A 26,070-nucleotide genomic window follows, 5' to 3' on the forward strand; every position below is an offset into this window, starting at 1 on the left:
ACCGCCGTTCGGGCGCTAAATTATCATCATTCAATCTTAAAATCAAACGCTTACATCAATGCAAAAGTTTATTCATTTTTTATTTAAAGGTTAGAAATTGCATATTTACTTAGATATTTAATTTCAACTCGGTGTCCGTGTAAAATAAAAAAAAAATGCAGAAGTGTGCGTATACGAAAAATTTATACGAATTTGATTATACACCTCGACGATAAATCATTTCAAAAAACAAAATATATGGACGTCTGTTATAATGATGAAGTCATTATTGCGAGATTTTAAGTACAAAACTGTTGAATACTGATTTGTGAATCGTTAGTATAAGTAAAGTCGAAATTTGCGTGTTTAGTACAGGAATTCTTAAGCTTAATTAATAACGCTACTTTAACAAATTAAATCCAAATGCTCTTGAATATATTTCTTTATTAATAACCTCGCGTAGATAGGTCGCTCGATAAAATCTAGTATTGGTCGCTCGCGATGGACAATTTCGACCAAATCGAACGATAAATCAAATTTGGTCCGCTCTTAGGCTCTTTGCTTCACTTTATCCGATCATAAAGACAAATTGTTCAATAAATTATTCTTTCATCGTTGTCACGGATCTTATTTCCCGATAGATTAATACATAATAATTTAATCTGTAACTTTTCCTCTCACATCTCTATCTAATCCATCCAATAATCTCAATAAAATTAGTTATTAATGTTGTCGCCTTCGCCTGACAAACACTTTCATCGAATTTATCGAGCTCTGCGTAATTGTTCTGCTGTATCAATTATTAGTGAAATTTTCATACCTGGCGCAAAAATCGGAAAATTGATGGAATGTTGGTAGCGATTCGAATTTCAAGTTACGAGTAAGTGACGCTATCTTTCAATTCACGCTGCAAGTTTTCAAGATTATTATGAACTTTCGAACGTCTCACGATTCTCATATTTCAGAGTTTTCTCTAAAGTTATGTCAAGGATACGTTTTCGCCTGAAAGAATCCTTTTTCTATACAATCATATCCAAAAAATGTCTAAACTCACGTGCTTGTTATGCTTATTTATTTACTTACTTTTATTATTGATGCGTCTTTTGTCATTATTGACCACGTGCTTCGGCATGAGTAATTAATATTTGCAAATTTCGTTCTCTCTTTCTCTCATCCACTTATAATGTGATTATGCTAATGGTGCGACCCCTTCGTATCCTGATGCAGCCCTGCAAGATTACTACCAATAATAGTAATTGAAGTAGTAGCTCATCCATCTTTCTTAGTAGCGTATAAAGGGGAGACTCCGGTGAAATTTCGATAATATCGAGTTTTTCGTTTTTTAAATGACTAAGAAAGACGTGATCAAAAATTCCGTCCAACAAAATTTACATTATGATGGTATGTGTCCCGAAAATAAATTTCAATCTTCTGCGACGAAATTATTTTCCAGGTCACTTGCGTAAAATTTTTGATCACATATTTTTTAGTTACTTGAAAAAAAATAAATAAAATAAAAAAAAAACTGGATATTACCGAAATTTTACCGGAATCTCCTCTTAATTAAGGGTGCTACGCGAGATTCGACAATATCGAATTAAATCAAATCTTTGGAGATTATTAACTTAGAGATGAAGAAAAGTTTGAAGAAATTTTGAAGATGAAGCTAAGATTTCAATAAATACTTGATCGAAATCTCAATCTGCCACTAAGACTGAATTCTGGTCGGAAAAAAGTTAAGAAAAAAACAATATTTACTCTTCTGCAGAATTTTTTTATCAGAATTCTCAATCAGTTTTTTTCGACAACATCCAAGTTTTTGATCAAGTTTTATAGATCGAAACTTTAGGCACATGATTAGACGACTTTTAATGATCCGTGCATCAAACATCGAATCGACTGTTAGGTCATACCGGAAATTAGTCATGTCAAGCCCGTCGTTGAATTATTGTAACTAATATTTTCCTCAGTTTTCAACTAAAAAACAGTCCAATTTGTCGACGAGACAGAAAATCAATTACTGTAAGCTAATATGCACACTTTTTTCTGCATACGCGTATCAGGTATCGGATCTTGGAAAGGGGAAAAGTCAGGTTCACACTATGGCGTCCCATCGTCTTTTTAGTTACCATATAAAAAGTGAAAACTGTGAGGATAAAACTTTTAACTTTTTTGCAATTGACTTTTCCTGGAGGAATTAGGTCAAAGAGATTTTCCCTCGACACTAAATAAAAGCAATAAAATAAAAACGACTCTCAAATCAAAAATCTGATCAGTTTTTTCCTATTGGAATGGAATTACAGTGAATTCTGAAGTTTTTTGGGAAAACCGGAAGTAAGAAAAATTAGCGGACCATTACAGGTTCAACGTTTGCAGCGACGAATAAAATTGATGTCGCGATCAGTGTAGTTGGAAAAGCACGGATAAGTATCTCTACCTCGTATTGTACGTAGACACAAGCGGTAAAGAAAGCCGTGCAGCGCCCCGAGACACCCACAATCCCCGATGGATTTCAAGTGCTAAATTGAGTTCGTTCGAGTTTTATTCCCTGCTTCACAGGGTTGTTATTGCCGCGAACTACGCGGGCGGCGTTCTATTGCCAATTTGTATACGCTTTTCAAGACGAATCGGAATCCACGGAAACTGCACACCCTTACACGTTATACCACCATACCTACAGATATATTGAGGACTTGAGAATGGGTGTAAGATGAGAGCGTATGTGTCGAAATCGTGAAACGAACGATGAAACTGAGGCTCAAGACTTTTGAGGGGGGTGCTGAGTCAAGGATCAATACTTTTTTCATCATATTTCACACATTCGTAATCTGCGAAAATTTTTCATGGCAGGAAAGAAAGAGAATTATACTGAAATTATGAACCACAGTCTGAATCAAAATGGTAAAAAAAATTTGGTCGATTTTTTTGATTTCATTCAGAATTAGGTTAAATTACTTTTGTTGAGAAAATGGTTCACAGCGTTGTTTGGAAATTTTGGGAAAATATTAGTCGTTATTTTGGTGAGAAAATTATTCTTCAAAATCCGATTTATTGAAAGAAATTGTTTTTATCAATTTTTTAAGATTGCACCGATATTTATTTGATGAAAAAACCGCGATGTTCAATTTACTGCTGAAAATAAAATCTGCAGGTTTTCCAAGAAAATATAAGCCATCGTCGAGTAAAATCGAACGATTCTATTACATTTTTACGCGTTTTGAACCGTTCTGAAATGAAAAGTCGACATTCCAGCTCTTTTCAACAATTGCAATATACATAGATAACATTTATTTAATTCTTAGAAAAATCATCTTGGCTAACGAATTGATAAGATTGATAAATTGTCGATATATATTTAACCGTGATTCGATCTTATGTTTAATGCAATTTAATCTGAGGGTAAGACATGTTAAATGGCGGTAAAAATATGCGAAATTGGCATTCTTTCACTCAACGCAAAACGTGACACGCCTCGACTTTTAAGTACCTCGCAAACGATTAAGGAGTAAACTACCGTATTACAGATAAGCGTTCAGTATTCCGCGAAATATCTTACATTAAGTCAGGTTGCAAATAAGGGGCGTGCACTTTACTTTTTGTAAGTACTTTTACTTTATTTTTCAGTCTGACCGGAAATTTCTTGAGCGGTCTTTTATCGCAGCAAAATTACTTTCCGCAGCAAACTTGTAAAAACAATTTCACTCGAAATGTATCGAATTTTTTTCAAATTCAATAAACTTTTACGTACTTGATTTACAGTTTCGTAAATTGTTATTTAATTCAACATAATATCTTGTTCATTTCTTTTTATATAACATTAATGGATCATAATCTTGTTTCAGAAGTATGACTTATTAACCGTTGAATTGAAAAAGAAATTTTTTCAATCAGAGTATTTCAGAGAAAAACTCCTTTTTTGAATTCAAAAAGCTGATCTTTTTTGCATTTTCTGTAATCAAACCGCACAATTTGATGTAACTGTACGAATTTTCACTTCAGATTTAACAAAGAGATTTGTAAAGTATGTTTGGTTATATATTTCACCTGTACGTAGGATTTTGGTGGACGAGTTCTGTATAATAACTGGACCAAAAAACTTATATTCGGTTACCTTGATCGTGAGATTTTTTTAAACCAATTGTAATATATTTGTTTATTTGCGAGATAGTTATTATTTTGAATAAGAGTAAAAGACACAATATTTAGGAAATGCTATATAATTTACTTGAGCAATGAGCTCTCAGGAGCGGAGTAAGAAAATAAAAGTGCGATAGTGAATCAGATTTCTAATTTATATTAACAAATATAGTAACAACAGGTTAATGCGTATAATTGAGAAGCCAATCTTCGTACAGTGTCATATTATCACTGTGTGCATTCCATCGATTTCAAATTGCCATCGGCTATTTTTGACGAGTTATATAAAAATTCAATGCTTCGTCTGCAAAAAATGAAAGTTTTCAAGGTTATTCAATCACACAATTTTGGTTTCAGCTTTTTCGAAAATAAGTATCATAGTCTCTCTGTTGCTTGGTCACTATTTACTTTCTGTATGAACATTAAAACCCGATCATCAACTGCATTGTTTTAATGTTCTCAGATTCGGTGTTATTCAAATGTCGTTCAATAGCGTTCACCTCCATTGGCCTGAATAACATTGCTGAAGATTTTCAAAACGATCGCTTCTCTTTCACTAAATTTTTTGTCCCAATGAAAAATCTTCCAGGACGTTGTCATCGAATAAACAATAATTTTTCCTCAGCTCCTGAAGGAGGCTGTTGCAGCGAGAGACGAGCAGCTCAACGAACTCAAGGCGCTCTTCGATCATCTCCAGGAACACCGGAGTCTACGAGGATACGAGAGACCCGGGAACACTCGTCGGTGAGTAAAACGAAACTACCTACACCGTAGTGAACGTATATAAAGGGCAGTGAATTTGGGCGATCTGTAGTGTCGTGATCCCCGATAAATCGTGATCAAATCCTAGTTGTGTAAGTGGATACATGAGCCCGATGTCGTCGAGATTTGCTCCGACTGCGAATATTCTTGGAGATTTCCTCCAGGAGTACTAGAAGTAGTAGCAGCAGTAGCAGCAGCAGCACCAGCAGAAACCCGCAAGAAGAAGCCAAGAAGGAGAATCAATCGAAGCGATTGAAAATTGATTAGGAAGACGCGACCGCGTTTCCGTCTGTGTCTGATGTAGACTTCTTTCCCTGAACATCTGTGTGTGTATCTGTGTTTCTCTGGCTACCTTTTTTCACCGAGGATAGACTGCCTCGTTCGAGGATTTCAGCAGAGGGAAGGAAGCCTGACTCGGCTGGTAACTTAATTTCTGGTATTGCCTATAGCTTTTGTGCCAGCGACTCCCTCCTTGAACTCTATTTACCGATCGGTACAAATATCACGTCAAACATGTCGGTTCATCGATAGCTGGAGTTTCGCATGTTGCATTTTTCACACGTTGATCATTCTCTGTAATTATAATGCTACTACTTGTCGAAATTCCAAACCCCAAAATGCGTACTGTGGAAAGGAAGTGTTGATCCTTTGCTGACGTTTATTGATCCGGATAAATGCTTGAACATTACTGCTAAATAGAACAAGAATATCCTCTTGAGGTGTCTCGATTCTAACTTGGAATGATTGATCAAATTCATCGTAGAACCTCAGTGGTTCAATACGAAATGCAAGTCAATATGCATACCAGTGTCATCTTGAAGATATGTTTTTAAATAACAACCAATTATATATGTAATCGTTATCAGTATAGCATACCAATATAAAATATCAACAATCCTCATATCTCGCAAGTAAAGTGCATACATCCATACGGTAAAATTCTAATGAATAATTAGGATTGTTGGTATGATTGAGCATATTTCAAAGTGATCATACAAGTACTTCCGTTGCCTGATGCTTGAATGTTTTTTTTTTTGGGTACGAATAAGTTTTTAACGATACACTATGAAAGAGGATGATCTTAAAATTAACCGAAATAAGCCGATACATTTTAGTAGTTACTTCAGAAATTCAGTATTACATAGTGCTAGGTTGGCACAAGACACTAGTGGATTGATATGAAACAGTGTCAGATTGATATCAGATAATTTCAGATTGCCCTCAAATGATATTATATTGACATCAGAAAAAGTCACATTGACAACAAATAGTGTTAGATTGACATTAAGTAATGTTGAATTGGCATTCAATAGGTCAGGATTGATATCACAAAATGTTAGGATAGTGTGTTGGGTAGTGTTGGAATGACATCAGACAGTATTAGATTGACATTAAATAGTGTTAGATTGACATCAGATGGTGTTAAATAGACATCAAAAAGTGTCAGATTCACATGGTGTTAATTTCATATTAACTTCAGATGATGTTATATTGACATCAAACGAGTCACATTAACATCAAATAGTGTTAGATTGACATTGAGTGATGTTAAATTGACATTGAATACTTGAAGATTGATATCAGATAGGTTTAGGTTGATTTGAGATACTGTTGGATTCATATCATTTGGTGTTAGATTGGCATCAGATATTGTTGAATTAACATCATAAAGTGTCATATTAACATCAAGTAGTGTCAGGTTCACATCGGATAATTTCATATTGACTTCAAGTGATGTCATATTGACATCTAGAAGAGCCGCATTAAAATGAAAAACTGTTATATTGACATCAAGTAATGTTCAATTGACATTGAATATGTAAAGATTGACATCAGATAGTGTCAAGTTGACTTGAGATACTGTTGGATTGATATCATTTGGTGTTAGATTGGCATTAGATATTGTTGAATTAACATCATAAAGTGTCATATTAACATCAAGTAGTGTCAGGTTCACATCGGATAATTTCATATTGACTTCAAGTGATGTCATATTGACATCTAGAAGATTCACATTAGCATCAAAAACTGTTAGATTGACATCAAGTAATGTTTCATCGCCATTGAATGTGTAAAGATTGACATCAGATAGTGTCAAGTTGACTTGAGATACTGTTGGATTGATATCGTGTAATAATCACAGTCTTCAGAAATACTCACAATATTTTTCGCATACTGTATAACCCTTGTATCCAATGAAAATTATGGATCTTCTTCATAGTTCAAACGACGTATAAATTCCAGAACATGCAGCTGGCACTCCATAAATGTACACATCGCTCACTGGGCGACTAATTTTCCGTCTAATACCGAAAAATAATGATAATAGTCACGATGGTTATCATCCAGCCAGTATTCACGCGGCGCGTAATATCCGTATGCCGTAAATTTGTAACTACCCATGGGTATATTATTTACAGCCGCAGCGTAAAGTGCAATAATTATGCGTATGGTGCAGGTTACGGTTAGTTCAGGCTCTAACACCCTTTAGTTTAAGGATATAATAATTACCTATTGGATCCTTCGTCCTTCTCCATCACTTCGCGAACAAACTCTGCGGATATGTGCGTGTAGATATACACTCGTAGACAATCCTTCTAGCATATTAGTAGGTGCTTACGCTCCGCAGATTAGTGATCAACAGGGGTAACCGGCCAGGCAATTTGTGCGGCATATGGTCACTGGGCGAGCTATCAGCTATATTTAACGTCTACACGTTGCACTGCCTGCGTCTGGGAATTAGTGTGCATGGTGCGTCTAATCTTATTGCCACGGAAATGAAATCGTGGCGAATTTCGGAGCTCTACTAAATTCGAAAACTAGGAACATGCCAAATCGGCTAACTTGTTAAGTGCCACACCAGTTCTCGGGGTTCAGCTGTTGATCCGTTTCCATGAAAACACTGTGATTTATAATTCCTTTTCGTCTTGGTGACGAAGTGAAACATCAACATTGACTTTTTGGAAATCGTTTTTCGTTTTAATGAAATTTTTTAAGTTTTTCTCCAAGATGTGCGGATGCGTTTTGCATGATTCTGAATGTGGATTGATGTTGCGGAATTAAAAGTGGCTGATGGAGTCAATGGAGCTGATGGAAAATCGTTAATGATTTTAACTCGACCACGATTCGTTAAGTTTTATTGATTCAGTTCGCCGTACGATTACATCTGCGGATTCTGGATATCATATATTTAATACCAGATTCAAAATCATCAATGAACAAAACCCTAAAGTGACCCGAAAATAACCTGAAACATACAATGTAAGAAAAATTTTCGTGCCAGAAACAATCGCGTCTGCTTTTTGAAAATTAGTTTTCTCTAGAATCAGAATCTTCTCAATGTTCTCTGTAGACTGTTTTTGTGTAAGATTTTTAATTCCGCATAACTGGCGTATGTAAAATAAAATTTCTGTAGAAAAGCTCGTTTTGAATACTCTCCGCAGGACTTTACTATGCAGAAATACTTCCTGCAGAACCGGAGGCTTCACGATATCTTCTGTAGAATTGGTTTATGTAGTATTTTCAATTTCGTGTTAGCAGAAGCCTGACAACGTTTCCGGTAAAATTAATTTGAGTAGAATTTTCAATTCCGCAGACCTGACGTACACAGAATAAAATTTCATGAGAAAAAAGCTCCTTCGAAATATTTTCTGCAGAACTGTTACTCCGTAGAACAGATTCTTGCAAAACCGCGCAAAGGGAAAAATTATTTGAGTCGTTATATTCGTTTGATTGAACTAAATATTATCGTCAAATACGGGGAACACAATACTTAGTTGATTCAACAATATACTTCGGACGACAACTTATTGTTACCATAGAATTGAATCAAGCCTGTGAATGATTACGCTGACTATCAATTTATTTAAGATAACATGGCGCGATTTCCTTGCAATAATGTGAGTTTTGTATAAAAAAAACTGTATTATTGAAATTACCAAAAATTTGATTTAACGCACCTTAATGTTTTTGTTTCGAAAATGTGAAATTGTTGTATCAAAACAAATTAGACTTGTTTCACTTCATGTTTTATTAAGTCAATAATTCAATGGTTGAAACAGATAGTGAAATTTTATGTTATAAAAATCTTTTGCTTCGATTGAACATTAGAGTTATTCAAGCGCACAAAATGTATTCTTCGAATGATATCGTTTATAATTCCGTAGATTCAAAATTTTGTGGGATTTACACGATATTTAATGAGTATAACCCGACAATTTATTCTTGTCTACGCAGAAGTATAATTTGAACATGTTTATTTATTTCCAGTCAATGTTAACTTCGTTAACTCGAAACTTGGAATTGTACTTTCGTCCTTTATAATATTTCCGATGACAAATTTTATGTTATGTTATCCGTACCTGACTTCCTTCATGACTAACCGGTTTTATAAACATCTCTGAAGTTACGTCCAAAGCGAGAAAGTTCACCGCCTTGTGGCCGTTTATAGTACTAGGTATGGCGACGTTTACGATGAATATATTCTCTACTTGTTTCAAAGCACCTCGTGTTTCCTTTACCTCGTGAACAAATTGGTGCAACTGACTTAGCCAGTTACGTCCAACAATCTCCGGTTGGATCAACAAAATATGGCATTCTGTCGACGTAAATTTTTTTGTTGGCAAAATTCATGTGCTTATTTTATTTGAAGACCCTAATTGCTTATGCTAACAAACATGCGACTTGGAGAAACAACGCGTAAACTTAAAATGAGATCTTTAGTCCACTCAATTTTGGAAACACATCAAAAAGTTCACTTGAATCAATACTTCACTCGATCACGGCAAGAAAAGCTTTTGTTAAATCAAGGAATTCGCTTGACTAAATCATTTCGACAAACTGGCTAAATCGAAATTGTTGAATCGAATTAATCGTATTCGGAACAAATAAGGGATACTAGTGCAAAGTGAATCGATTCCAACAAAATCTATTTTGTTGGTTCAAAAATTCCTTACCCTCCGTGCGGAAGCCACAAGTTAGTCCCTCCTGATAAAATTGAACACGGGTCACATACAGTGTCTAGTCGGTGAAAACAATTTCTGAGTTTGCCAACGGTTCGAAGGTACATGGCGAACATTTATCCCCCGGAAAACCGGAGTTACAAAGTTTGATGTCACTGGTACAGCGTGAACAGATAAGTGGATAACGATATTGAGTACATACTCGAATACCCGGCAGACAGCAAGATTGTGGCAACTCACCATCCGCGGTAATAACGCGGCGCACAAACCGGTAGCGAAAAAATTTTCTTTAATTATCGGTAATTATGCGCGCACTTAGACAGGTAATTGGGATTTATACTCATCGCGATAATCCGCAAGAGGTGCAGAGCCTCTCGGAGTCGATGCAATGCGCGGGTGCCCGGTTGTTTAATTGTTATTTACGCCACCGGATCACGCCATCGCGCTGTGGGCGGCTAACCGAGTCGAGCTTGCGGCTTGCGGCTTCGGGATGGATTTATTCAGCTAATTTGCGACAATTACCACTGACGCGCCGACACGCACCCCCCGAATTATAGCCGCGTATATACAGGGTGTCCCAGGATCTAGTGACCAAATTGATAGGGAATTTAAAGGCGGTCGAGCTGGGTAAATTAACCCAGAGAACACGTGGTCCCGGAAGTCGCATCCGCATGATACGACCAGTTGAAAAATGTCTTGTAACGACTAGTTGTGTTAGTAAAATTTTTGTTGGAAATACTTTCGTTTGAAATTGTGAAGCTTTATACCGTTCTCCATTTTCTACTATCTACTAAATCTACTTACGTCTAACTACTTGTCTAACTTATCCAAGGATGACCTTTGCTTGGTCGGTAAGAAAGGCTGCAAACTCTAACAGTTACGAGACGATTTTTTAACCAGTCGTATACCGCGAACGCGGCACGCAACAAAAACAAGGAATTAAAAAGAACATGAAATATATAAAACCTTAAGTGCTCGGATCGAAACTTAAATTTGCTTACGTCTAACTACTTGTCTAACTTATCCGAAGATGACCTTTGCTTGGTCGGTAAGAAGGACTGCAAACTCTAACAGTTAGAAGACGATTTTTTAACCAATCGTATCCCGCGAACGTGACTTCGGAGATTACAATTCTTCGGGTTAATTTACCCAGCTTGACCACTTCTACAACCCCTATCATTTGGTCAGTTGATGCTGAGACACCCTGTATGTGTATATCTGGCTGTGTGCGCACCCTCACTCTCACTCTCACTTTCACTCTCTCACTCGCAATCGAACGAGCAGAGAGCTTTTCTCTCTCTTTTCTCCCTCCGACGATCGCGAATCTCCGGACTTGTTATGCGGGAAACTCCGAGTGATTTATTTGTTTGGGTTGCACGCCTACATAGCCAGCTTATACGTTTATTATACACGCAGTGCATAAGTTATCAGCCGTTGCGCTAATCGCGAAGGAGAGAGAAGACGAGGGAAGTTTATAGAGCGAATGAAAGGGGGTATCCGCTTGAGAAAGTAAGCAAATTTCGACAATTTATATCTCGGTAACCAATCACTCGATTCGACTAAGGTTTGTTTTGTTCAAAATTATGTGAATTCGAATTCATTTGCATATTTTTTTTTTTTTTTTTATACTGAAATCAATTCATATGAAGCATTGTTATCGGTAGTAGAGCCGATCGTTTCACTCGATAACATATTTTGCAAACGTATCTCAAAACGGCTCAACCGATTTACTTTAAATTTGGGATTCATTATTGTTGGATAGTTTATATTCTTTGTTGAGTCCTGAATTTTTCTTCTAATGAAATGGCAATTGTTCGAAAGTAAAATTTGAATCGCAACATGTTTCACTCAATTAACAAATACCTGAATAACTCAGATCGATGGGAAAATGAAAACCGATACTTCGTAAGATTTTCTGAATGAATATTATCCTATTCACACCTTAAACAGTCATGAAGTTTATTGATTTTTTAGAGATATACTGATTCTGTTACCAAGCGTCTACAAATATTGGAACTGTAAGAACGGTGCGTCGAACAACTTTGTAGTATGTGTACAATATTCCTGAAAAATATATGAAAAATTATTTGGTCAAGGCAGGTGAATTTACGTGTCGAAAAATTTAAAGAAAACTTTCATTCGAACTGATGATTCGCACAGCTGCAGATTGCATAAGGAAACCTTACGTATAATAACATTGATAAATATAAAAAGGATAAAATAAATTGACGGGATGCTGCTGAGTTTGATGTTGATTTCTTAAAAAGCAATGACGTACTGCAATGTTGGTATTTCAATTTGTAGTCAATTCTTCGTTACAGAAATTCAAATGATTCGCCCCAGTTGCATAAATTCATTTCAAAATGACTAGATTTTACGTTGAATATGTTTGGCGAAATTTGGAGAAACTAACTCACAACCAGCATTGCGAAAAAGAGAAAAGAAAAGTCCTAGAGCGATTTCAGTAGACGTTTCGAGCATGAATGATTACCACATTTTCCTTCTTTCGGATCTGACTGCAGTAGGTATAAATCTAGGAATAACGCCCTCGTATTTTTCTCACGCTGTCGCATATCCTTCGGTTATCGGAAAACCGTCAACTGTAAAATTTCGAATTAAGATAGATAAAATGCGTTGCATCTGCTCTTCTCGTCATACATGGCGCTTCGCGTTCCCGAGTGTGTGGGATCTTCCGAGCGAGGGAGGCGATCCTGGCCAGGAACCAGTTTTCCCTGTTTCCCCGTCCTGATGGAATGAAAAAATCCAGCCTGCATCCCGCACCTTGATCCGGCTAGCTTTGACCAACTGGACACTGGCCCAACTATCATTTCCCACGACCCACTCGCGTCTCTACAATAGAGACGATCCGTGGCTATCTGCACAGCCCCAACTAGGCTGGAGGATACTTTTTTATGATTTTATAACGCGATAAACGTGTGTTGGAAATTCGGAAAATTATCATATTCGTGAACTATGAATATCTCTTTGGAAATACAAGAAAGGAAAAATCATAAAGAAAAGCTTGATTATCGATTCTCTATTTCTAAATCTAATAGATTCGTTCGTTTTCACTCTACGATGGCTTATTTCGTTTAAAAAAACCATAGCAAAGTTGGCAACGAATTTGAGCAAATCCGAATAGCAGAAGCTAAAATTTTAACAATCTGAGAAAAGGTTTTATGATTGGAACGTTGAAAATGATTAAACTCTAGTGTATTTGATCCGATTCTTAGTTTTTGGCCTCATTTCACAATTCGTTTACAAAACACTCAAAAAATCTGAAACTGTAAATTTTAGGTTAGGTTAGGTTAGGTTAGACTTACTTATAACGTGAAACTGTAGATGTTCACGTAACATTATCATTTACATGAATATATTTTTATAAACTCCGAGGATAGCTATTTTCAAAAACTTTTTCAGGTAATCTTTAGAAATTTCTATGATGAACAAAATAAGCCCACAAGCGTTACAATCGAATCTCAAAAGCACCAGATTTCAATCCGTTTAACATTCTAACTATAAATCCTTTTCTCAAATCGTTGATACATTCCTTTATGTTTTTTGAATATTCTTAGATTCATTGTCACTACTCATTCGGAATGTTGTTTGATTCGTCTTCACCATCATGGGCGCCATGACATTACTGGACCTTTTGTTGACCGGTTTTTTCCTCTTTCCAACTATTGATTCAGACTGTGAGACCCATTCATCCTCCACCGCTGGTGCGGGGTGAACAAGCGAGTAAAGTTTATCCGGATTGAGGATATAAGGCGAAAGGGGTGGAGGATGATCGTTTGTTGTTTTTTAGTATCATTTAGTAAAGAGCTTTAGCCTGTGCGGACCGGCGGTATTTTCTGTGTGTCTCTTCTCGAGTCCCCGTATCGCGTTCTAGGATATAACTTCCTATTACCAATCGGAATCCGGCTGGCAAAGAAAAGGTGCATTAGGAGATTGTGTTCGACAGTTGTTTACGACTAGCTTGCTCTAACTCGAGCGCTGGCTCGAATTTTCTCCCTTCTCGTCTTCCTGCCCGGCTCTCTTTGCTAGCCCGAAAGCCGGATGCCGATGCCTCTTTATCGCGCAGACTGGAAACTCTCCTCGACACGATCCTTATACTCACCTCCTTCCACTCCGATTCGTTTCGGCATTTACGCCAGTGTATCACGCCTCCATTCCTCTGAACCACGACAAACTAGCAACCCTTTCAGTAATCTCGCTAGACTCTTGCACATCCTTTATTTCCACGATCTTTTTGCCGATATCTTACCGTCATGATCAGGAATTATCGCCAACTTTGTAAGCGAAGATTTTTCATCTCCGAGACAACATGACTACTCAGTTTTTCTTCCCCTGCTAAAGAAGTTCGATCGTAACTACTGCTGTTCACTATTTACAGTACATTCGTGTTATATTTTAACGCATCGTTATTCTTCTTTTGAATGTTCAATATAGTCACATTTTTTGGACCGTGAACTTTTGGGGGTTGCAAAAGTTTCATTGTACATGTCTAACTTACGCGTAAAATCTATTTTAATGTTCGTCCAAATTATTGAGTAAACAGAAAAGATCTGAAAAATTTGAAATAGGGATAATTGACTGAGATGAAAAAGTTGTCCATTAAATTCTACTGAAATCAGTTTCTTGAAAAAGAAAGCATTTTTCCTGAATTGTACGAAAATGATTTTATGAGAATAGAGCATTGCAATTTTGCACCAATATTTATGGAGTTTAGAAAAATTTCGGCATTAAATTTCGTGAAATATGTGATTCTTTATATTTAAATTATCAGAATCAATTAATTTCATAACATTGGATTTCTTCCAACGTAGACAAATAGTTGGAGGCAGAAATGAATAGTTATGATTTCTATCAGATCATTGTTTTCACCAGAATCCCTTGCTAATAATTTGTATATAAACATTTAATTGGAACACTAGGAATTCCTTAAATGGATTTTGCATCATCCGATCTGTTGTACTTTTAGCATAAACAAAATCTTGCTTTCACTTATAAATAATACTTCTCATTCTTCAATGCTATTCAAAATTTTTCAGCAAAATCATACAGTTCACTAGTACGAAAAGTAGATTTATGGCTAATTATAGTTTGCCCTATAGAAACTAACCTCAATATCTTTGAAAATTCATGTAATCTGATGCACCGGATAAATTTTACGTTGAACAGAAAAATGTTTTATGAATAACATGCCCAGTAAAGTTTTTAATTATTTTTCATCTCTCGTGTACTTCGTGTTCAAATTGGATCTTGTCTTTCAGTAATTCGAAAATCCGTTTCTCTCAATGGATCCCGCAGCGATAAATATCAGAAGTATTTTTTTCTGGACCATTCAGCCGCTTCTATGATAGTGAAAAGATATTCTGATCAATGATACTTCTCAACCTGACCCGAATAATTTTCCATTCATAAAAGGCTGGGGAAACTGGAAACGAGTAATAAAAATTGATTTGACGAGTTGCATCGTCCGTGAAATAGGTTTGCTTTTATTATTCAATCGGTTCGAAAGAAAAAAAATCAATCCGAGCAGACCGGAAGATTTCTCTAACCAAAGAGTTAACATTTTTTAGTTAATAAAGTTAACTCTATTACTAGAAAACTTCATCAAAATACTCGGAAAATCACGAAATTTATAAGTTTTGTCGAAATGATGTAACTTTCAAAATATTTTATATGAGGCATTCCACGCGGTTTTTAACGGTCAAAAAGTTGTCCACTCTCAAAAAAGTTGAATTTTTGTCAAGTTATTTAATTATATGAAAAAGATCGCATTTTTTGAGTTTTTCAAAATTTCAAAATTTTCCAAGTACCGTTATATGTTGAAAACATACGATTAAACAGAGAAATGCTCTGGACAAAAAAGTTGAAGTTTTTCATAAACTTTGTCAAAAATGTTGTTTTGTAATTTTTCGAGTTGGGGAAATAACCATTTTCATCAAAAATATGCGAAAATAATTTTTTTCTGTCGGTACATCAGTTTCGATTCATCTGAAAAAATTCCAGAAAATACTCTGAAGCGTGTACAATAGACACGTATTTTTTTTAGAGTGGATAACGTTTTGAACGTTCGAAGCCGGCTGGAATGCCTCATATGATATTATCACGTGGACGAGCTTCCATGATTACGGCACAATGAGTTTTCAATAGGATTTACAAGCAAACTAAACCCTCCAAATTAATGGCATGTTGTCCTCGACATGTTTTCATTAAAATTAACCAACGAGAATTTTTTTTACTTTAACTACATCGATGGTGTAAAATCTCTGTAATGTATTCTAGGCACGAGATTACGTGACCAATCACCAAGTATTTACCATATTTCATATCATTTTCTCGTGAAACATCAGTTCGATTTAAAGTTTTTGTCGATATGATGGTTTGGATGGTAGGAAGTACGCTCAGAGCGCTATTCCTTACAAAAGCACCGTCATTTTACAAATAATTCTAAAGTAAATCAAAGTTTTAATAAAAAAAAAATAACACGCAAACAAGTCACTCGACTTCGTGCTCAAAACACCTGGAGAGACACGCATGCAGGTTGAATTTTCGGCGCCTGAAGGCTGACAGCCCGGGTTACACTTGTGCGAGGCGGTGCAATACTGATATGGAGGACAGGCTGAGAGTTGTTCAGTGTTTCCGGAGCAAAACGGGTTGTCTAAGTACTAAGTCTAACTACTTAGTGCAACTCAATTTGAACTTCGGTTCCTTGGGGGCATAAAGACAGGGCGCTAGGCCATCGCGATCAGCGAGGCGTGTGATAGCCGTGCGTTCGGCAGGCGCGCAGAGATCTCTCTGCATGCTTAAACACATTAGACCAGCTATTAACCTATGCGTGCGTGTAGTACTCGGTCGGTATTTACGCTAGGTACCCCCGACTTCCTTAATACGCCTGTCGCGTGATATGCGGTTAAGCATTTGCCCTGCTCTATCCGTGCTTCCGGCACCGATTTACTCTCGCAAAATGTATAATTCTGCAGGCTTGCAGTGATGTTATAACATGAGCGACGCGAAATATTATACGCTTAAGGAGGGTGTCCCATTTTATTCCATTAAGATGAGAGTTTTTTTTGTAGGTTTCAAAAAGTGAAACTATGCAATCATGGTTAGCAGATAGAAATTTTCATAAAAAATAATTGACAATTTTGTTTTGAACACCTAAAATATCAGTGAACATACGGTGAAAATTTGGAAATAATTGATTGCACGGTTTTTTTTTTCATTGCAAAAATACTCTCCTTTCGACAAAGTGGCAGGAGGACAAAGTTAGGGGACAAAGTGGGAAACCGCTCTTAAAGATGCGGTATTTTAAGTACAGATTGATCACAAAAGCGTTGAATGTAAGGTTCAAAAGTCACATTCCTTAAAAAATCTCACGTAGTTTCTAATAAATGAAAAAGTCTACGCGACACGAGAAAAAATTGAAAATTTCACTTTTATTATTTCGATATCGTTGAATATTTGACTTTACCACATTGCACCGGCATTAAATCTGTTTTAATTATTTTTTAAATTGTCTTACGTTACTGAGGAACTGCGAGTTTCACGTACTTTTCAATTCCAAACAGGATTTGCTCAGATCGAGTGAAAAGTAAGACTCTGTGACTCTAGTTGAGGTCAGAACAATATTTAAAACTATCCTCTAAGTGTGAAATTATTTAAATTAACTTGAGCTGAGCAATGATCAGGAATAAAATATATAATCACTTTTATTAACAAATTATTTACCAATAAAGCGGTTCAAATCAGAGTAACGCACAAACAACATAATACGTGGCTCGATGATTATAATGGAACTAGAGTGCAGAGCATGTAACGGTGAGAGCCAAATACTTTTCGGTGCAATGCTCTCCTCTGAATCAACTGTATCGAACAATGAAACGATCAGGATTCTAGCTTTCAGCACTGGTGTAAATTTCATTAAGTCGAACGAATAAGCGTAACGAGTTGAACCTGCTCAAAGTCTCCTTTTACAGCCAGGCGTAATCTCAATCTCACTTTTAATTTTAACCTCAGCAGGAAGTCCTTCTTCCTAGAACGTAGAAGCAACGCCTCGGAGCTGTAATATAACTCACGAGTGAACAGAAGCGTTCGTCTGAATCTTTCATTACAGATACACCCACATCTGAACTTGAACAATAAAGTAAAACATCGGAAGAGTTTCCGGGAATTATCGTGTACAGGTCGTTGACTTTCTTACACGGTATTAGAGCTCGCGGGTATTCTGTGGTACTGTGGAAAAGCACTGAGGAGTGAAATTCGAACCGCGGAGAATCGAAACATAACGCGGAGTTTGCATGCGCGATCTTCCCACACGCGTAATTTATAACATGCCGTTCATCACGGGCACGGAATACCAGAGGTAGAAATAGGTATAATTGTGAGCAGGGTGCTTCCCGGAAGTATGACGGGTGTGTCTCAAATTCGTGGCGAACATTCTTGGTGCTGCTGGAAATCGATGTCTATCTTACTGGAAACCACCAATTGCACTCCTCCAAGTAAAATTTATGAATAAAACCGAAATTGGCTTGTATGGAGTCGAAAAACTTGACACATGGTAAGAAAATATTCGGTGTAGACTTTTATAATGTAACGCTATTGTAATGTCAGTGTCACAGTGTCTGATGTCATATTAACATGTCACAATGCATCTTATCTTATCTGCTCACCGTTTTCAATCAGCATCGTCCAGTGAAACAGAAGTGAAAAATAAAATCATGTTGGAATCATTGATTCGCATAGTGTTTGAAGAGAAGTGCATTCTTGTCAATTATATCGCAAAGAACCTTTCGATCGTTTAATAATACTTCCTTTTACTATCGAGCCTCTAGTTCTCAATACGATTATCGTATCAGTGCCACGGAACAAGACCGGAACAAATTGTCGAAGAGCATGTCGTGTGTAAATTAGAGAAACTGAAAAGTCGTGCCTAAAGTCGAGTTTCAGGATTGTCCGATTTGTTATATTTCATCTGAAGTTATAAGAGAAAACTGAACGAAAATGGCCTGAGTGAATTTTTATTCAGCTGTGCATTTCCATTTCCAAATGCTGGTCCTATGACCAATTTTCAAATACAAAGCTACTTATCACGTGTGTGAGAATTGACAATTTAATCACGGATAAAAGTTGTACGCTACGTTCCAATGGGAAAGGAGTCCACCAACTCCTGGCAAAACATCGACATGATATGTTCGTGCATTTCATAGCACCAACAATTGCTATTAATATTCGTTTTCGTTCCTGTAGATACTTGTCAGCTGCGATACTTGCGATTCGCAATCACCTAACGTACCAAATTCTTGTGCGATCGCATCTTGGATACTCCAATGTGCGCCAAGGTGTGGAAAGTGGTTCGGAAATACAGACTTTTCAAGGTACCGGATCTCTTTGTAAGAGTGAAGAAAATAACGTACCCACGTATAATGTCCCATTACCCCGTTGCACCGAAGGCAGAATAAGCGAGGAGATATAACGATTGTTGCACAACCAACTGCAGGTGTGCGAGCTCGTACCTACTTGCGCCTACAATAAGTACGCTTCCTCAGGCAGTGTGAAGCCCCTTCCTCCTATTTACATATCCCACCCGGGCCCGAGGAAAACAAAAAAGGATCGGCTCGTCATCGTTCTCGGTACCCATTCGATCGGCCCTGCAGCTGTCCTTAGTGCGGGCAGCCTAACCTTCAAACCAATTTCCCCCTCGTTCTGAGCGTGGCTTCGATGTCGCATCGACCCTTGTGATATTAATAAATGTATTACCTGGCTAATAACACTGACGGCAGGCGGTTGCGTGGGCTAAAGGTGTAGCTCAATTTCATCACCTTCGATATTGAGGATTGTCTGGAACGTTTTTGTGACTCTGGGGTCTTTTTTCGCCCTGAATATCGACCGTGAACACCACCTATCAGCATTCCAAAATCGATTCAAGTACTGGCTATCGTTAGACGAGTACAGATGTTCTTGATATTGAAGTTTTTTATGAGTAAGGTAAATATGTCCTTGAAAGGCACTTATTTCGAGTAATTGGGTAGTTCAATAGTTGATTGTCGAATGGTAACCATTCTTGGAATCTGGTCAGGATAGGATTTTGGTACTCTGAATTCTGCAAGTGCAGTCAGTGCGATGCATCAACTAAGCTTTTGAGGAAGTCGAGTGGTGGTGTTACTGTCAAGCTTGAAACAGGTTTAGGAACACTCTGATGAGCGACCGAGACCTAGTAACGCTTTAAAATGCAAGCGGTGTATCAAACTCTTTATAAAAGATTCACGAGGAATTCTGAAATCATACTAATAATTGAGAACCAAATTCTACTAAATCTGGTTAATAAAAACAATACACGACATCGAAACGTCAAACGAAACACTTGGTGAGAATATTCAAATTATTTGCAGTATTGTAGTTGTAAATCCGTGAGTTGAATTTACCATGCTAATTAACATTTGGTGTACCCTAAAACTGATACAAGGTCCATTCCGATCTAATTGGTTTTTTGATCGCTGTAAGGGATTCGCTGTCCGGATGGTTGAATTTCGATGGACGCTCGGTTATTTACCCTGAAAAGCACGCCATTTAAGAGAGTGGAAACTGATGTCGTATTGCCGGTATTTCATGAGGGGGTTGGAGTATGGGTAGGTATCTGTTCGAAGATCTGTGAATTGATCAAGAAAGCTATGAAGCGTCGCTTACACGCGGGTATGTAAATGTACGCTCGTAAAGCGAAACAGCAGAACTGTAAAACGCGCTGCGAAATTTACCGGCTATGCTTTTTATACGGCCATGCGTGTATACACGAAATGGTACACAGCTTGTACACCCGTTCACACTATCGACGCACACGTGTCTCCACCGAAGTTCCTCGTCTATTCAATGGAGCTCGAGCGCCGAGAGTCTCGAATGGCGCACGATTGCTTGTCTCGTGACCATCTGGCACAGGATGAAAGATTTATTTCTTGAGAAAGCCGGCAGTGTGGAAGGGGATGGGATGGTAATTGCGACAACTATCATAACCCTTTGACTCACAGAGTCGTTCTCCGTTACTCTGAACATGGGCCTTCATGAGTGAGGGTCTGTCCACGTTGCGACGTGTCACGAAATACGTGGTCAATGACCCTCGATGGTCGATTGTCTCCTACCGTTTATTAATGTAGGCAGAAAAGTTGAGTGGATGAATTTTGAAAGTAAATTTCCGAACACTATCCACTAATCATCAACTAATTGCTAAGAGGAATCATGACGAAGGTTGTACAAAGTCCAATCACATCGATCTGTAATTTGACAGTTGGATCACGTTCGTGATCTAACGTTGATCTTCAACTTGTCACTAATCATTTTCCGCTATCGTCCCTGTCATTGAACATGAGTTACTGTTCGTCGATTTATTGTAACGTTTATTTGGACGATAAAATGTGCGCTAAGTTGAGTCAGTTTAATGATTTTCAGCCTTCTGGCAAGTGTGTTACTTAAAAAGATGCCATCAGAGTTTTAGTTCCTCAATTTTAACGTAAATGGGTGATTGATTAGCCTTGGAATGTATTTGTCTTTATTAAATTAATGCTGTTTTATCTTCAAGTTATATTTCAATCTCCAAAGTCTGCAAGTTGATGTCATCAGTTTAGATTTTTCATTCCATCTTTCAAGTGTTTCGAGTATATTGAAACTTTACGAAAACTTCTCTTCTAATCTGAATAACTATTATTCGAATCTGAAGTGTCCAAGACAAGATTAACATATTTGAACATCGTATTCGTTTACCAACACCTCGTTGCAACGACTCAATGTAAAGCTATTATCCAATTTCGAAATAATAACATTCATTGAGACACAAACCAGAAAATTATGCGATGACAAGTTTGAAGTGTGACACGCTACAGTTATCGTGATACACAACTGTACATATTACAGTTCTTCACTCACCATTCTATCACAATATAACAGTCATGAATTATCGTTCCTTGAACGGCGTGTTTCCATCTTGACTGCACGAAAACCCTTTCATACGAGACTGTCTCTTTTTCAATCAACAAATTGATACGATATCACAGAGTTCTTTCTGTTAATGATGACGTTAGTTGGACTCGTAAGAACGATAAAGCTTGCTCTCGATGTGAAAGCAATGCCGGAAATCATGCTCCACTATTTCACTGTCCAACCAAAATCTGGGCAGTGCGTATCTTGGCCGGTTTTTTCCGTCCGGTTAATCGAAAACGATAAAGCCTAACATTGAACGCGCATTAGCACGTCCCCTCCACTTATTGTGTACACCGTACATGCTGTGTCCACGTGTATAATTAACCAGCTGGACCACTCTCTTCACCACGCTGGACTAAATGCACACCCGCTCAGGGTGACGGTTCACCTTTTACACAGTTGGATGGCCGCCTGCGGTGCTGGATCAATATGCACACAGCGCTAATTGCCCTTGGGTTGATATTCGCAGACTGCACAATGCGGTAATGCGATGGTCCAAGCATGGAAAAATGAGATTGGCACAGAAGCTCCAAGTCCATTACCATCGCCACAATCGCGGGTTAAACTATTGTGACAGGTACGATGACATATTGTAACTGTAACATCACTTTTGTTGTTGACCATTGGTTGCATCATACTTTTTAGGAGGGAAATTGATGCAACCGTAACAAGATAGACTGGTTTTTGTGTGATTGTAACACCGAAATAATGCGGTGCAATCGATTCTGTCACGCTATTTCAGCATTGCGAGGTATACCGTAAATTTGACATCATGAAAGGATTCGCTAAAAAACTGTAGCGTATCTTAACGCCATCTGAGATACGCTATACGTTTTTGCCTACACTGTCACGAATTAATGGTGCTGAATTTATACTTTTTTTGTACAGAGATCATCATACTATAAATGCAAAGTTTTCATGCTGAAATTGAAAGATTGTTACCGGGATTAATCTGGACATTTCATGCATGAAAAGTATGGATCTCCCGATGGAATAACCGTCGGAAATTTTTGTTCGTACAAGTAGCGATCATCGCTGTTCCTGTTACGTGAAATGTGTGGTCTTGAAGAATTTCCAGTAATATCAATATCGCACGTTTAATGGTATCAGGACGTATGCGTCATTATACGACCTTCTACCACGCATAAAGGTAAAAAGATGTATTTTTTTTCTTTATGTATTCACGTGAGAAACGTGATGATATAGTCAAAAACGTTGAAATGTAATAACGCAATAACTAACCGTGAACGTTCGATATCATTTTTTTTTTTTAATAAAAGATTTTAAACACTATTTCCGCAATTGACGAACCTTCGCGTTTCAAAGATCCTCAAAGCAGTGGCGAAAAAAATTGGCGAATAAGACCTGATACCGTTTCGTTCGATATCATTTTTAATCAGAGAAAATATGAAATGTTAAAAATTCTTCCCAAAATCGATAAATCTTTATGTTTCGAGTGTTTTTGCATTGTTTGCGAAAATGTGATAAGAAAAAATATGTTTTGATACCGAATGGGCGTATCCGCCAAACATAAGGCATTCTTTCTTTATCCACTTTTTCGGCTAATTCTAACGTAGATATGCGTTTTGAGTACTTTTATAGCGAATGACGCGAAGAAAAAAATTATAAATTAAATATTATTATCATCAGTTGTAATTTTATAATTCGACGGTATTTTGTCAATTTCAACACTAAAATTTTAAAGTGCTCGCAGCAAATACATAAGTGTCATTGTTTCTACGATAGTATTTTTGTCACTGGCACAGCGGAAAATTTGAGAATACCGATGTCGTAACTAAAGCAACATTTTTTTCCTCTTCGCGAGGCTGTTGATTTTTCTACCCCTTCGCCCACACTCTTCCTTTTTTCCGTCAATCTCGCCTCCGGGCAGAGCGCAGCTACCCTTCGGGCTCTTTTAGTCGGTCATCCATCAGCGGGTCCGAGTCGGCGCCGAGTGAAACGCGCATACATTAGAGCTCCGGGAGAACATCTGCCGCTGCACAGGGATATAGAGAACCGACATCCTCTTCACAAAGTCCTCGGTGCACCTTGAGACGATAAGTCTTTCAACGGTTACGCAACAGCCGAAGCTACGAAACGGATGAGTGTCAATGACCCTGCTCAGTAGAACCAAGCGAGGCGCCACTCACGACGTTCGATTCGTGTTACAACGAATTAGAACTCGGGTTAGAGCCGAGGGTGGCGCTACTCTAACTTTGGGTAGTCAATTCCTGCTAGTCACACACTGCACAGGGTGGCTGGTGTAGGGTTACAGTCGCAACAACTTGGACAGGCACACGCGAGTAACCCGCAGCTGAAACACGATCGACCATCAACCGCCGTTTCGAGCCGAGAAAGAAGGAAAAAACCTGATGCCAGTAGCTATGAACTGCAGCACATCGCCGAGTCGACGTTGTAGCCACCCGCCAAAGGCGAAGAACGATTACCGGTCTCTTGGTACTGGGTGTAAGGACCGTAGGTACTTGCTGCGCGACGCATGGACTCATTCGACTTTGTATCGTTGATCCTTATTAGGGATAAGATGCAAATCATTCTGGCCAGTCGGCACACTTCGAGCCTCGGGCCGCAGCTGCTTGGCTTTAAGCCGTTCGGTTCAAACTCTGAAGTGTCTTTAATGATATTCCGTTATGGGTAGGTACGTCTTCTGTCAGAGTGTGATGATTTAACGAAAATTGGATTCGATCATTCGATTCTACAAGCCTGTTTACCCGCGGTAGCAGATGATGAAGTCAGATTTCTGTTTTACTTTACGTGTCGATACTTTCAACTATTGCGACTGTGAAAAGTTAACCTAAAACGTTCGAAAACAATTGACAGACACATAGACAATTGGAAGAAAACGCTGCCCATTTCACCTCAAGCTTGACTCGTTCACAACGTGGTGTTATTTCACAACTCTTATGGTGATGGTGGCATTTTTGATGGATCATTATCTTAACCTCGAATGTTTATCGTCTAGTGTAGAATAGTTTTAGCTTTCGATGTACCAAGTCGATACTGGTTTTGGGCGTTAGTAACGCGAAGTAGCATCCATTGCATGGTAAAATGGCCGTGAAATTCTATCAGCTAGATATTTCACCGACCGTGGGGGTTATATGCGAATAATTCAGATCTCGAAGAGCTGGTAAGGTTTTGTACAGATATTTTCAACTGGCTATTCTTATTGCATTACGTATGTATCATATTCAGAGAAAACACGAAATATGGCTTATAAGGCCATTGCGAACTCTGTGCCCTTGTAGTCTGCCCGACATCATACATCAACAAAACAAAAATTTTTTTTTTGTGGAAATATTGAAAGACTGATTAGCTTTTCAGTAGTGCAACAATCATCCGGTAATAGTGATATTACAGTGATAAGTCCATTCGTTGAAATTATTATTAGCTACATTATAAAACGTGTAAAAAATTTTAATGCTTTAGTGTCGATATCACGAACTTTGTGATAATTAGAACCCTTGAAATGTATAATGAACAGATGAATAATCGGATGAATGAACGCGTGACCGCATCGTCGGACTTTATCACCAGAATTTCAACTCTTACCTCATATCTAAAAAAAAACCGTAAGATCTGTAAAAAAGTTTTCTCATCAATTTGTGTTCATATTAAAGTATGAAAAGTGCAACGTGAGTTTTTATGACAGTTTTGAAGAAACGACATTTTTTGAGTTAGAGTTTGATTTTGTTCGTGCGACATGATCGATGAGTATATATTGTTGCCTATTGAAAATAGAAAATTGGAATAAGAAACTTGCATTTTTCAACATCTACACACTTTACACTAATGATTCACTTTTTTGAATAGGAAAAATTATGTCTACGCCCATAGCGTATCCGTTCGAATTATGGTCCTCCGCTCTCGCACTTCGCTGACTGCAATCCTGCAGAAAATCCCACCCAGCATCCCTGATAAGTGGCGCCACCTCACCCAGAACGGAGAATCTCGGAACTAAAATAACTCCCCCCACAGCCGAAGTTAGGCGCGCAATTTATGCGAGCAAAGAAACGTTGCAAGCAGCTCGTTGCGCAGGCTGTCCTTATTATTTTGGAAAAGATTTACTCCGACTCTTTGATATTGGAAAAGGATGTGAATTGTGCTCTTCAAAGTTTTATGAGAAACTGGCAAGATAGATTAAATGAGATGAAAAAATCAATGAATTCAATATGAAATCTTACTGACGATACATTCAATAATTCGTAAAAACATGAAACGGTATTAACGGATTAAGGTA

The 26,070-nt window shown here is 37.7% G+C and overlaps 1 protein-coding gene across 2 annotated transcripts in view; it reads left to right on the plus strand.

Moving 5' to 3' along the window:
- LOC124411293 (UPF0489 protein C5orf22 homolog) overlaps positions 1–26,070 on the plus strand; it is a 764,359-nt gene that overhangs the window by 565,255 nt on the left and 173,034 nt on the right. For both annotated transcript variants that reach the window (XM_046890352.1, XM_046890353.1), the window contains one exon: positions 4,742–4,860. In XM_046890352.1, coding sequence (XP_046746308.1) covers positions 4,742–4,860 — 119 coding nt within the window. The remainder of the gene's footprint in view (positions 1–4,741; positions 4,861–26,070) is intronic.

The sequence above is a fragment of the Diprion similis genome, chromosome 10, assembly GCF_021155765.1.
Source record: "Diprion similis isolate iyDipSimi1 chromosome 10, iyDipSimi1.1, whole genome shotgun sequence".
Taxonomy (NCBI): Eukaryota; Metazoa; Arthropoda; class Insecta; order Hymenoptera; family Diprionidae; genus Diprion; species Diprion similis.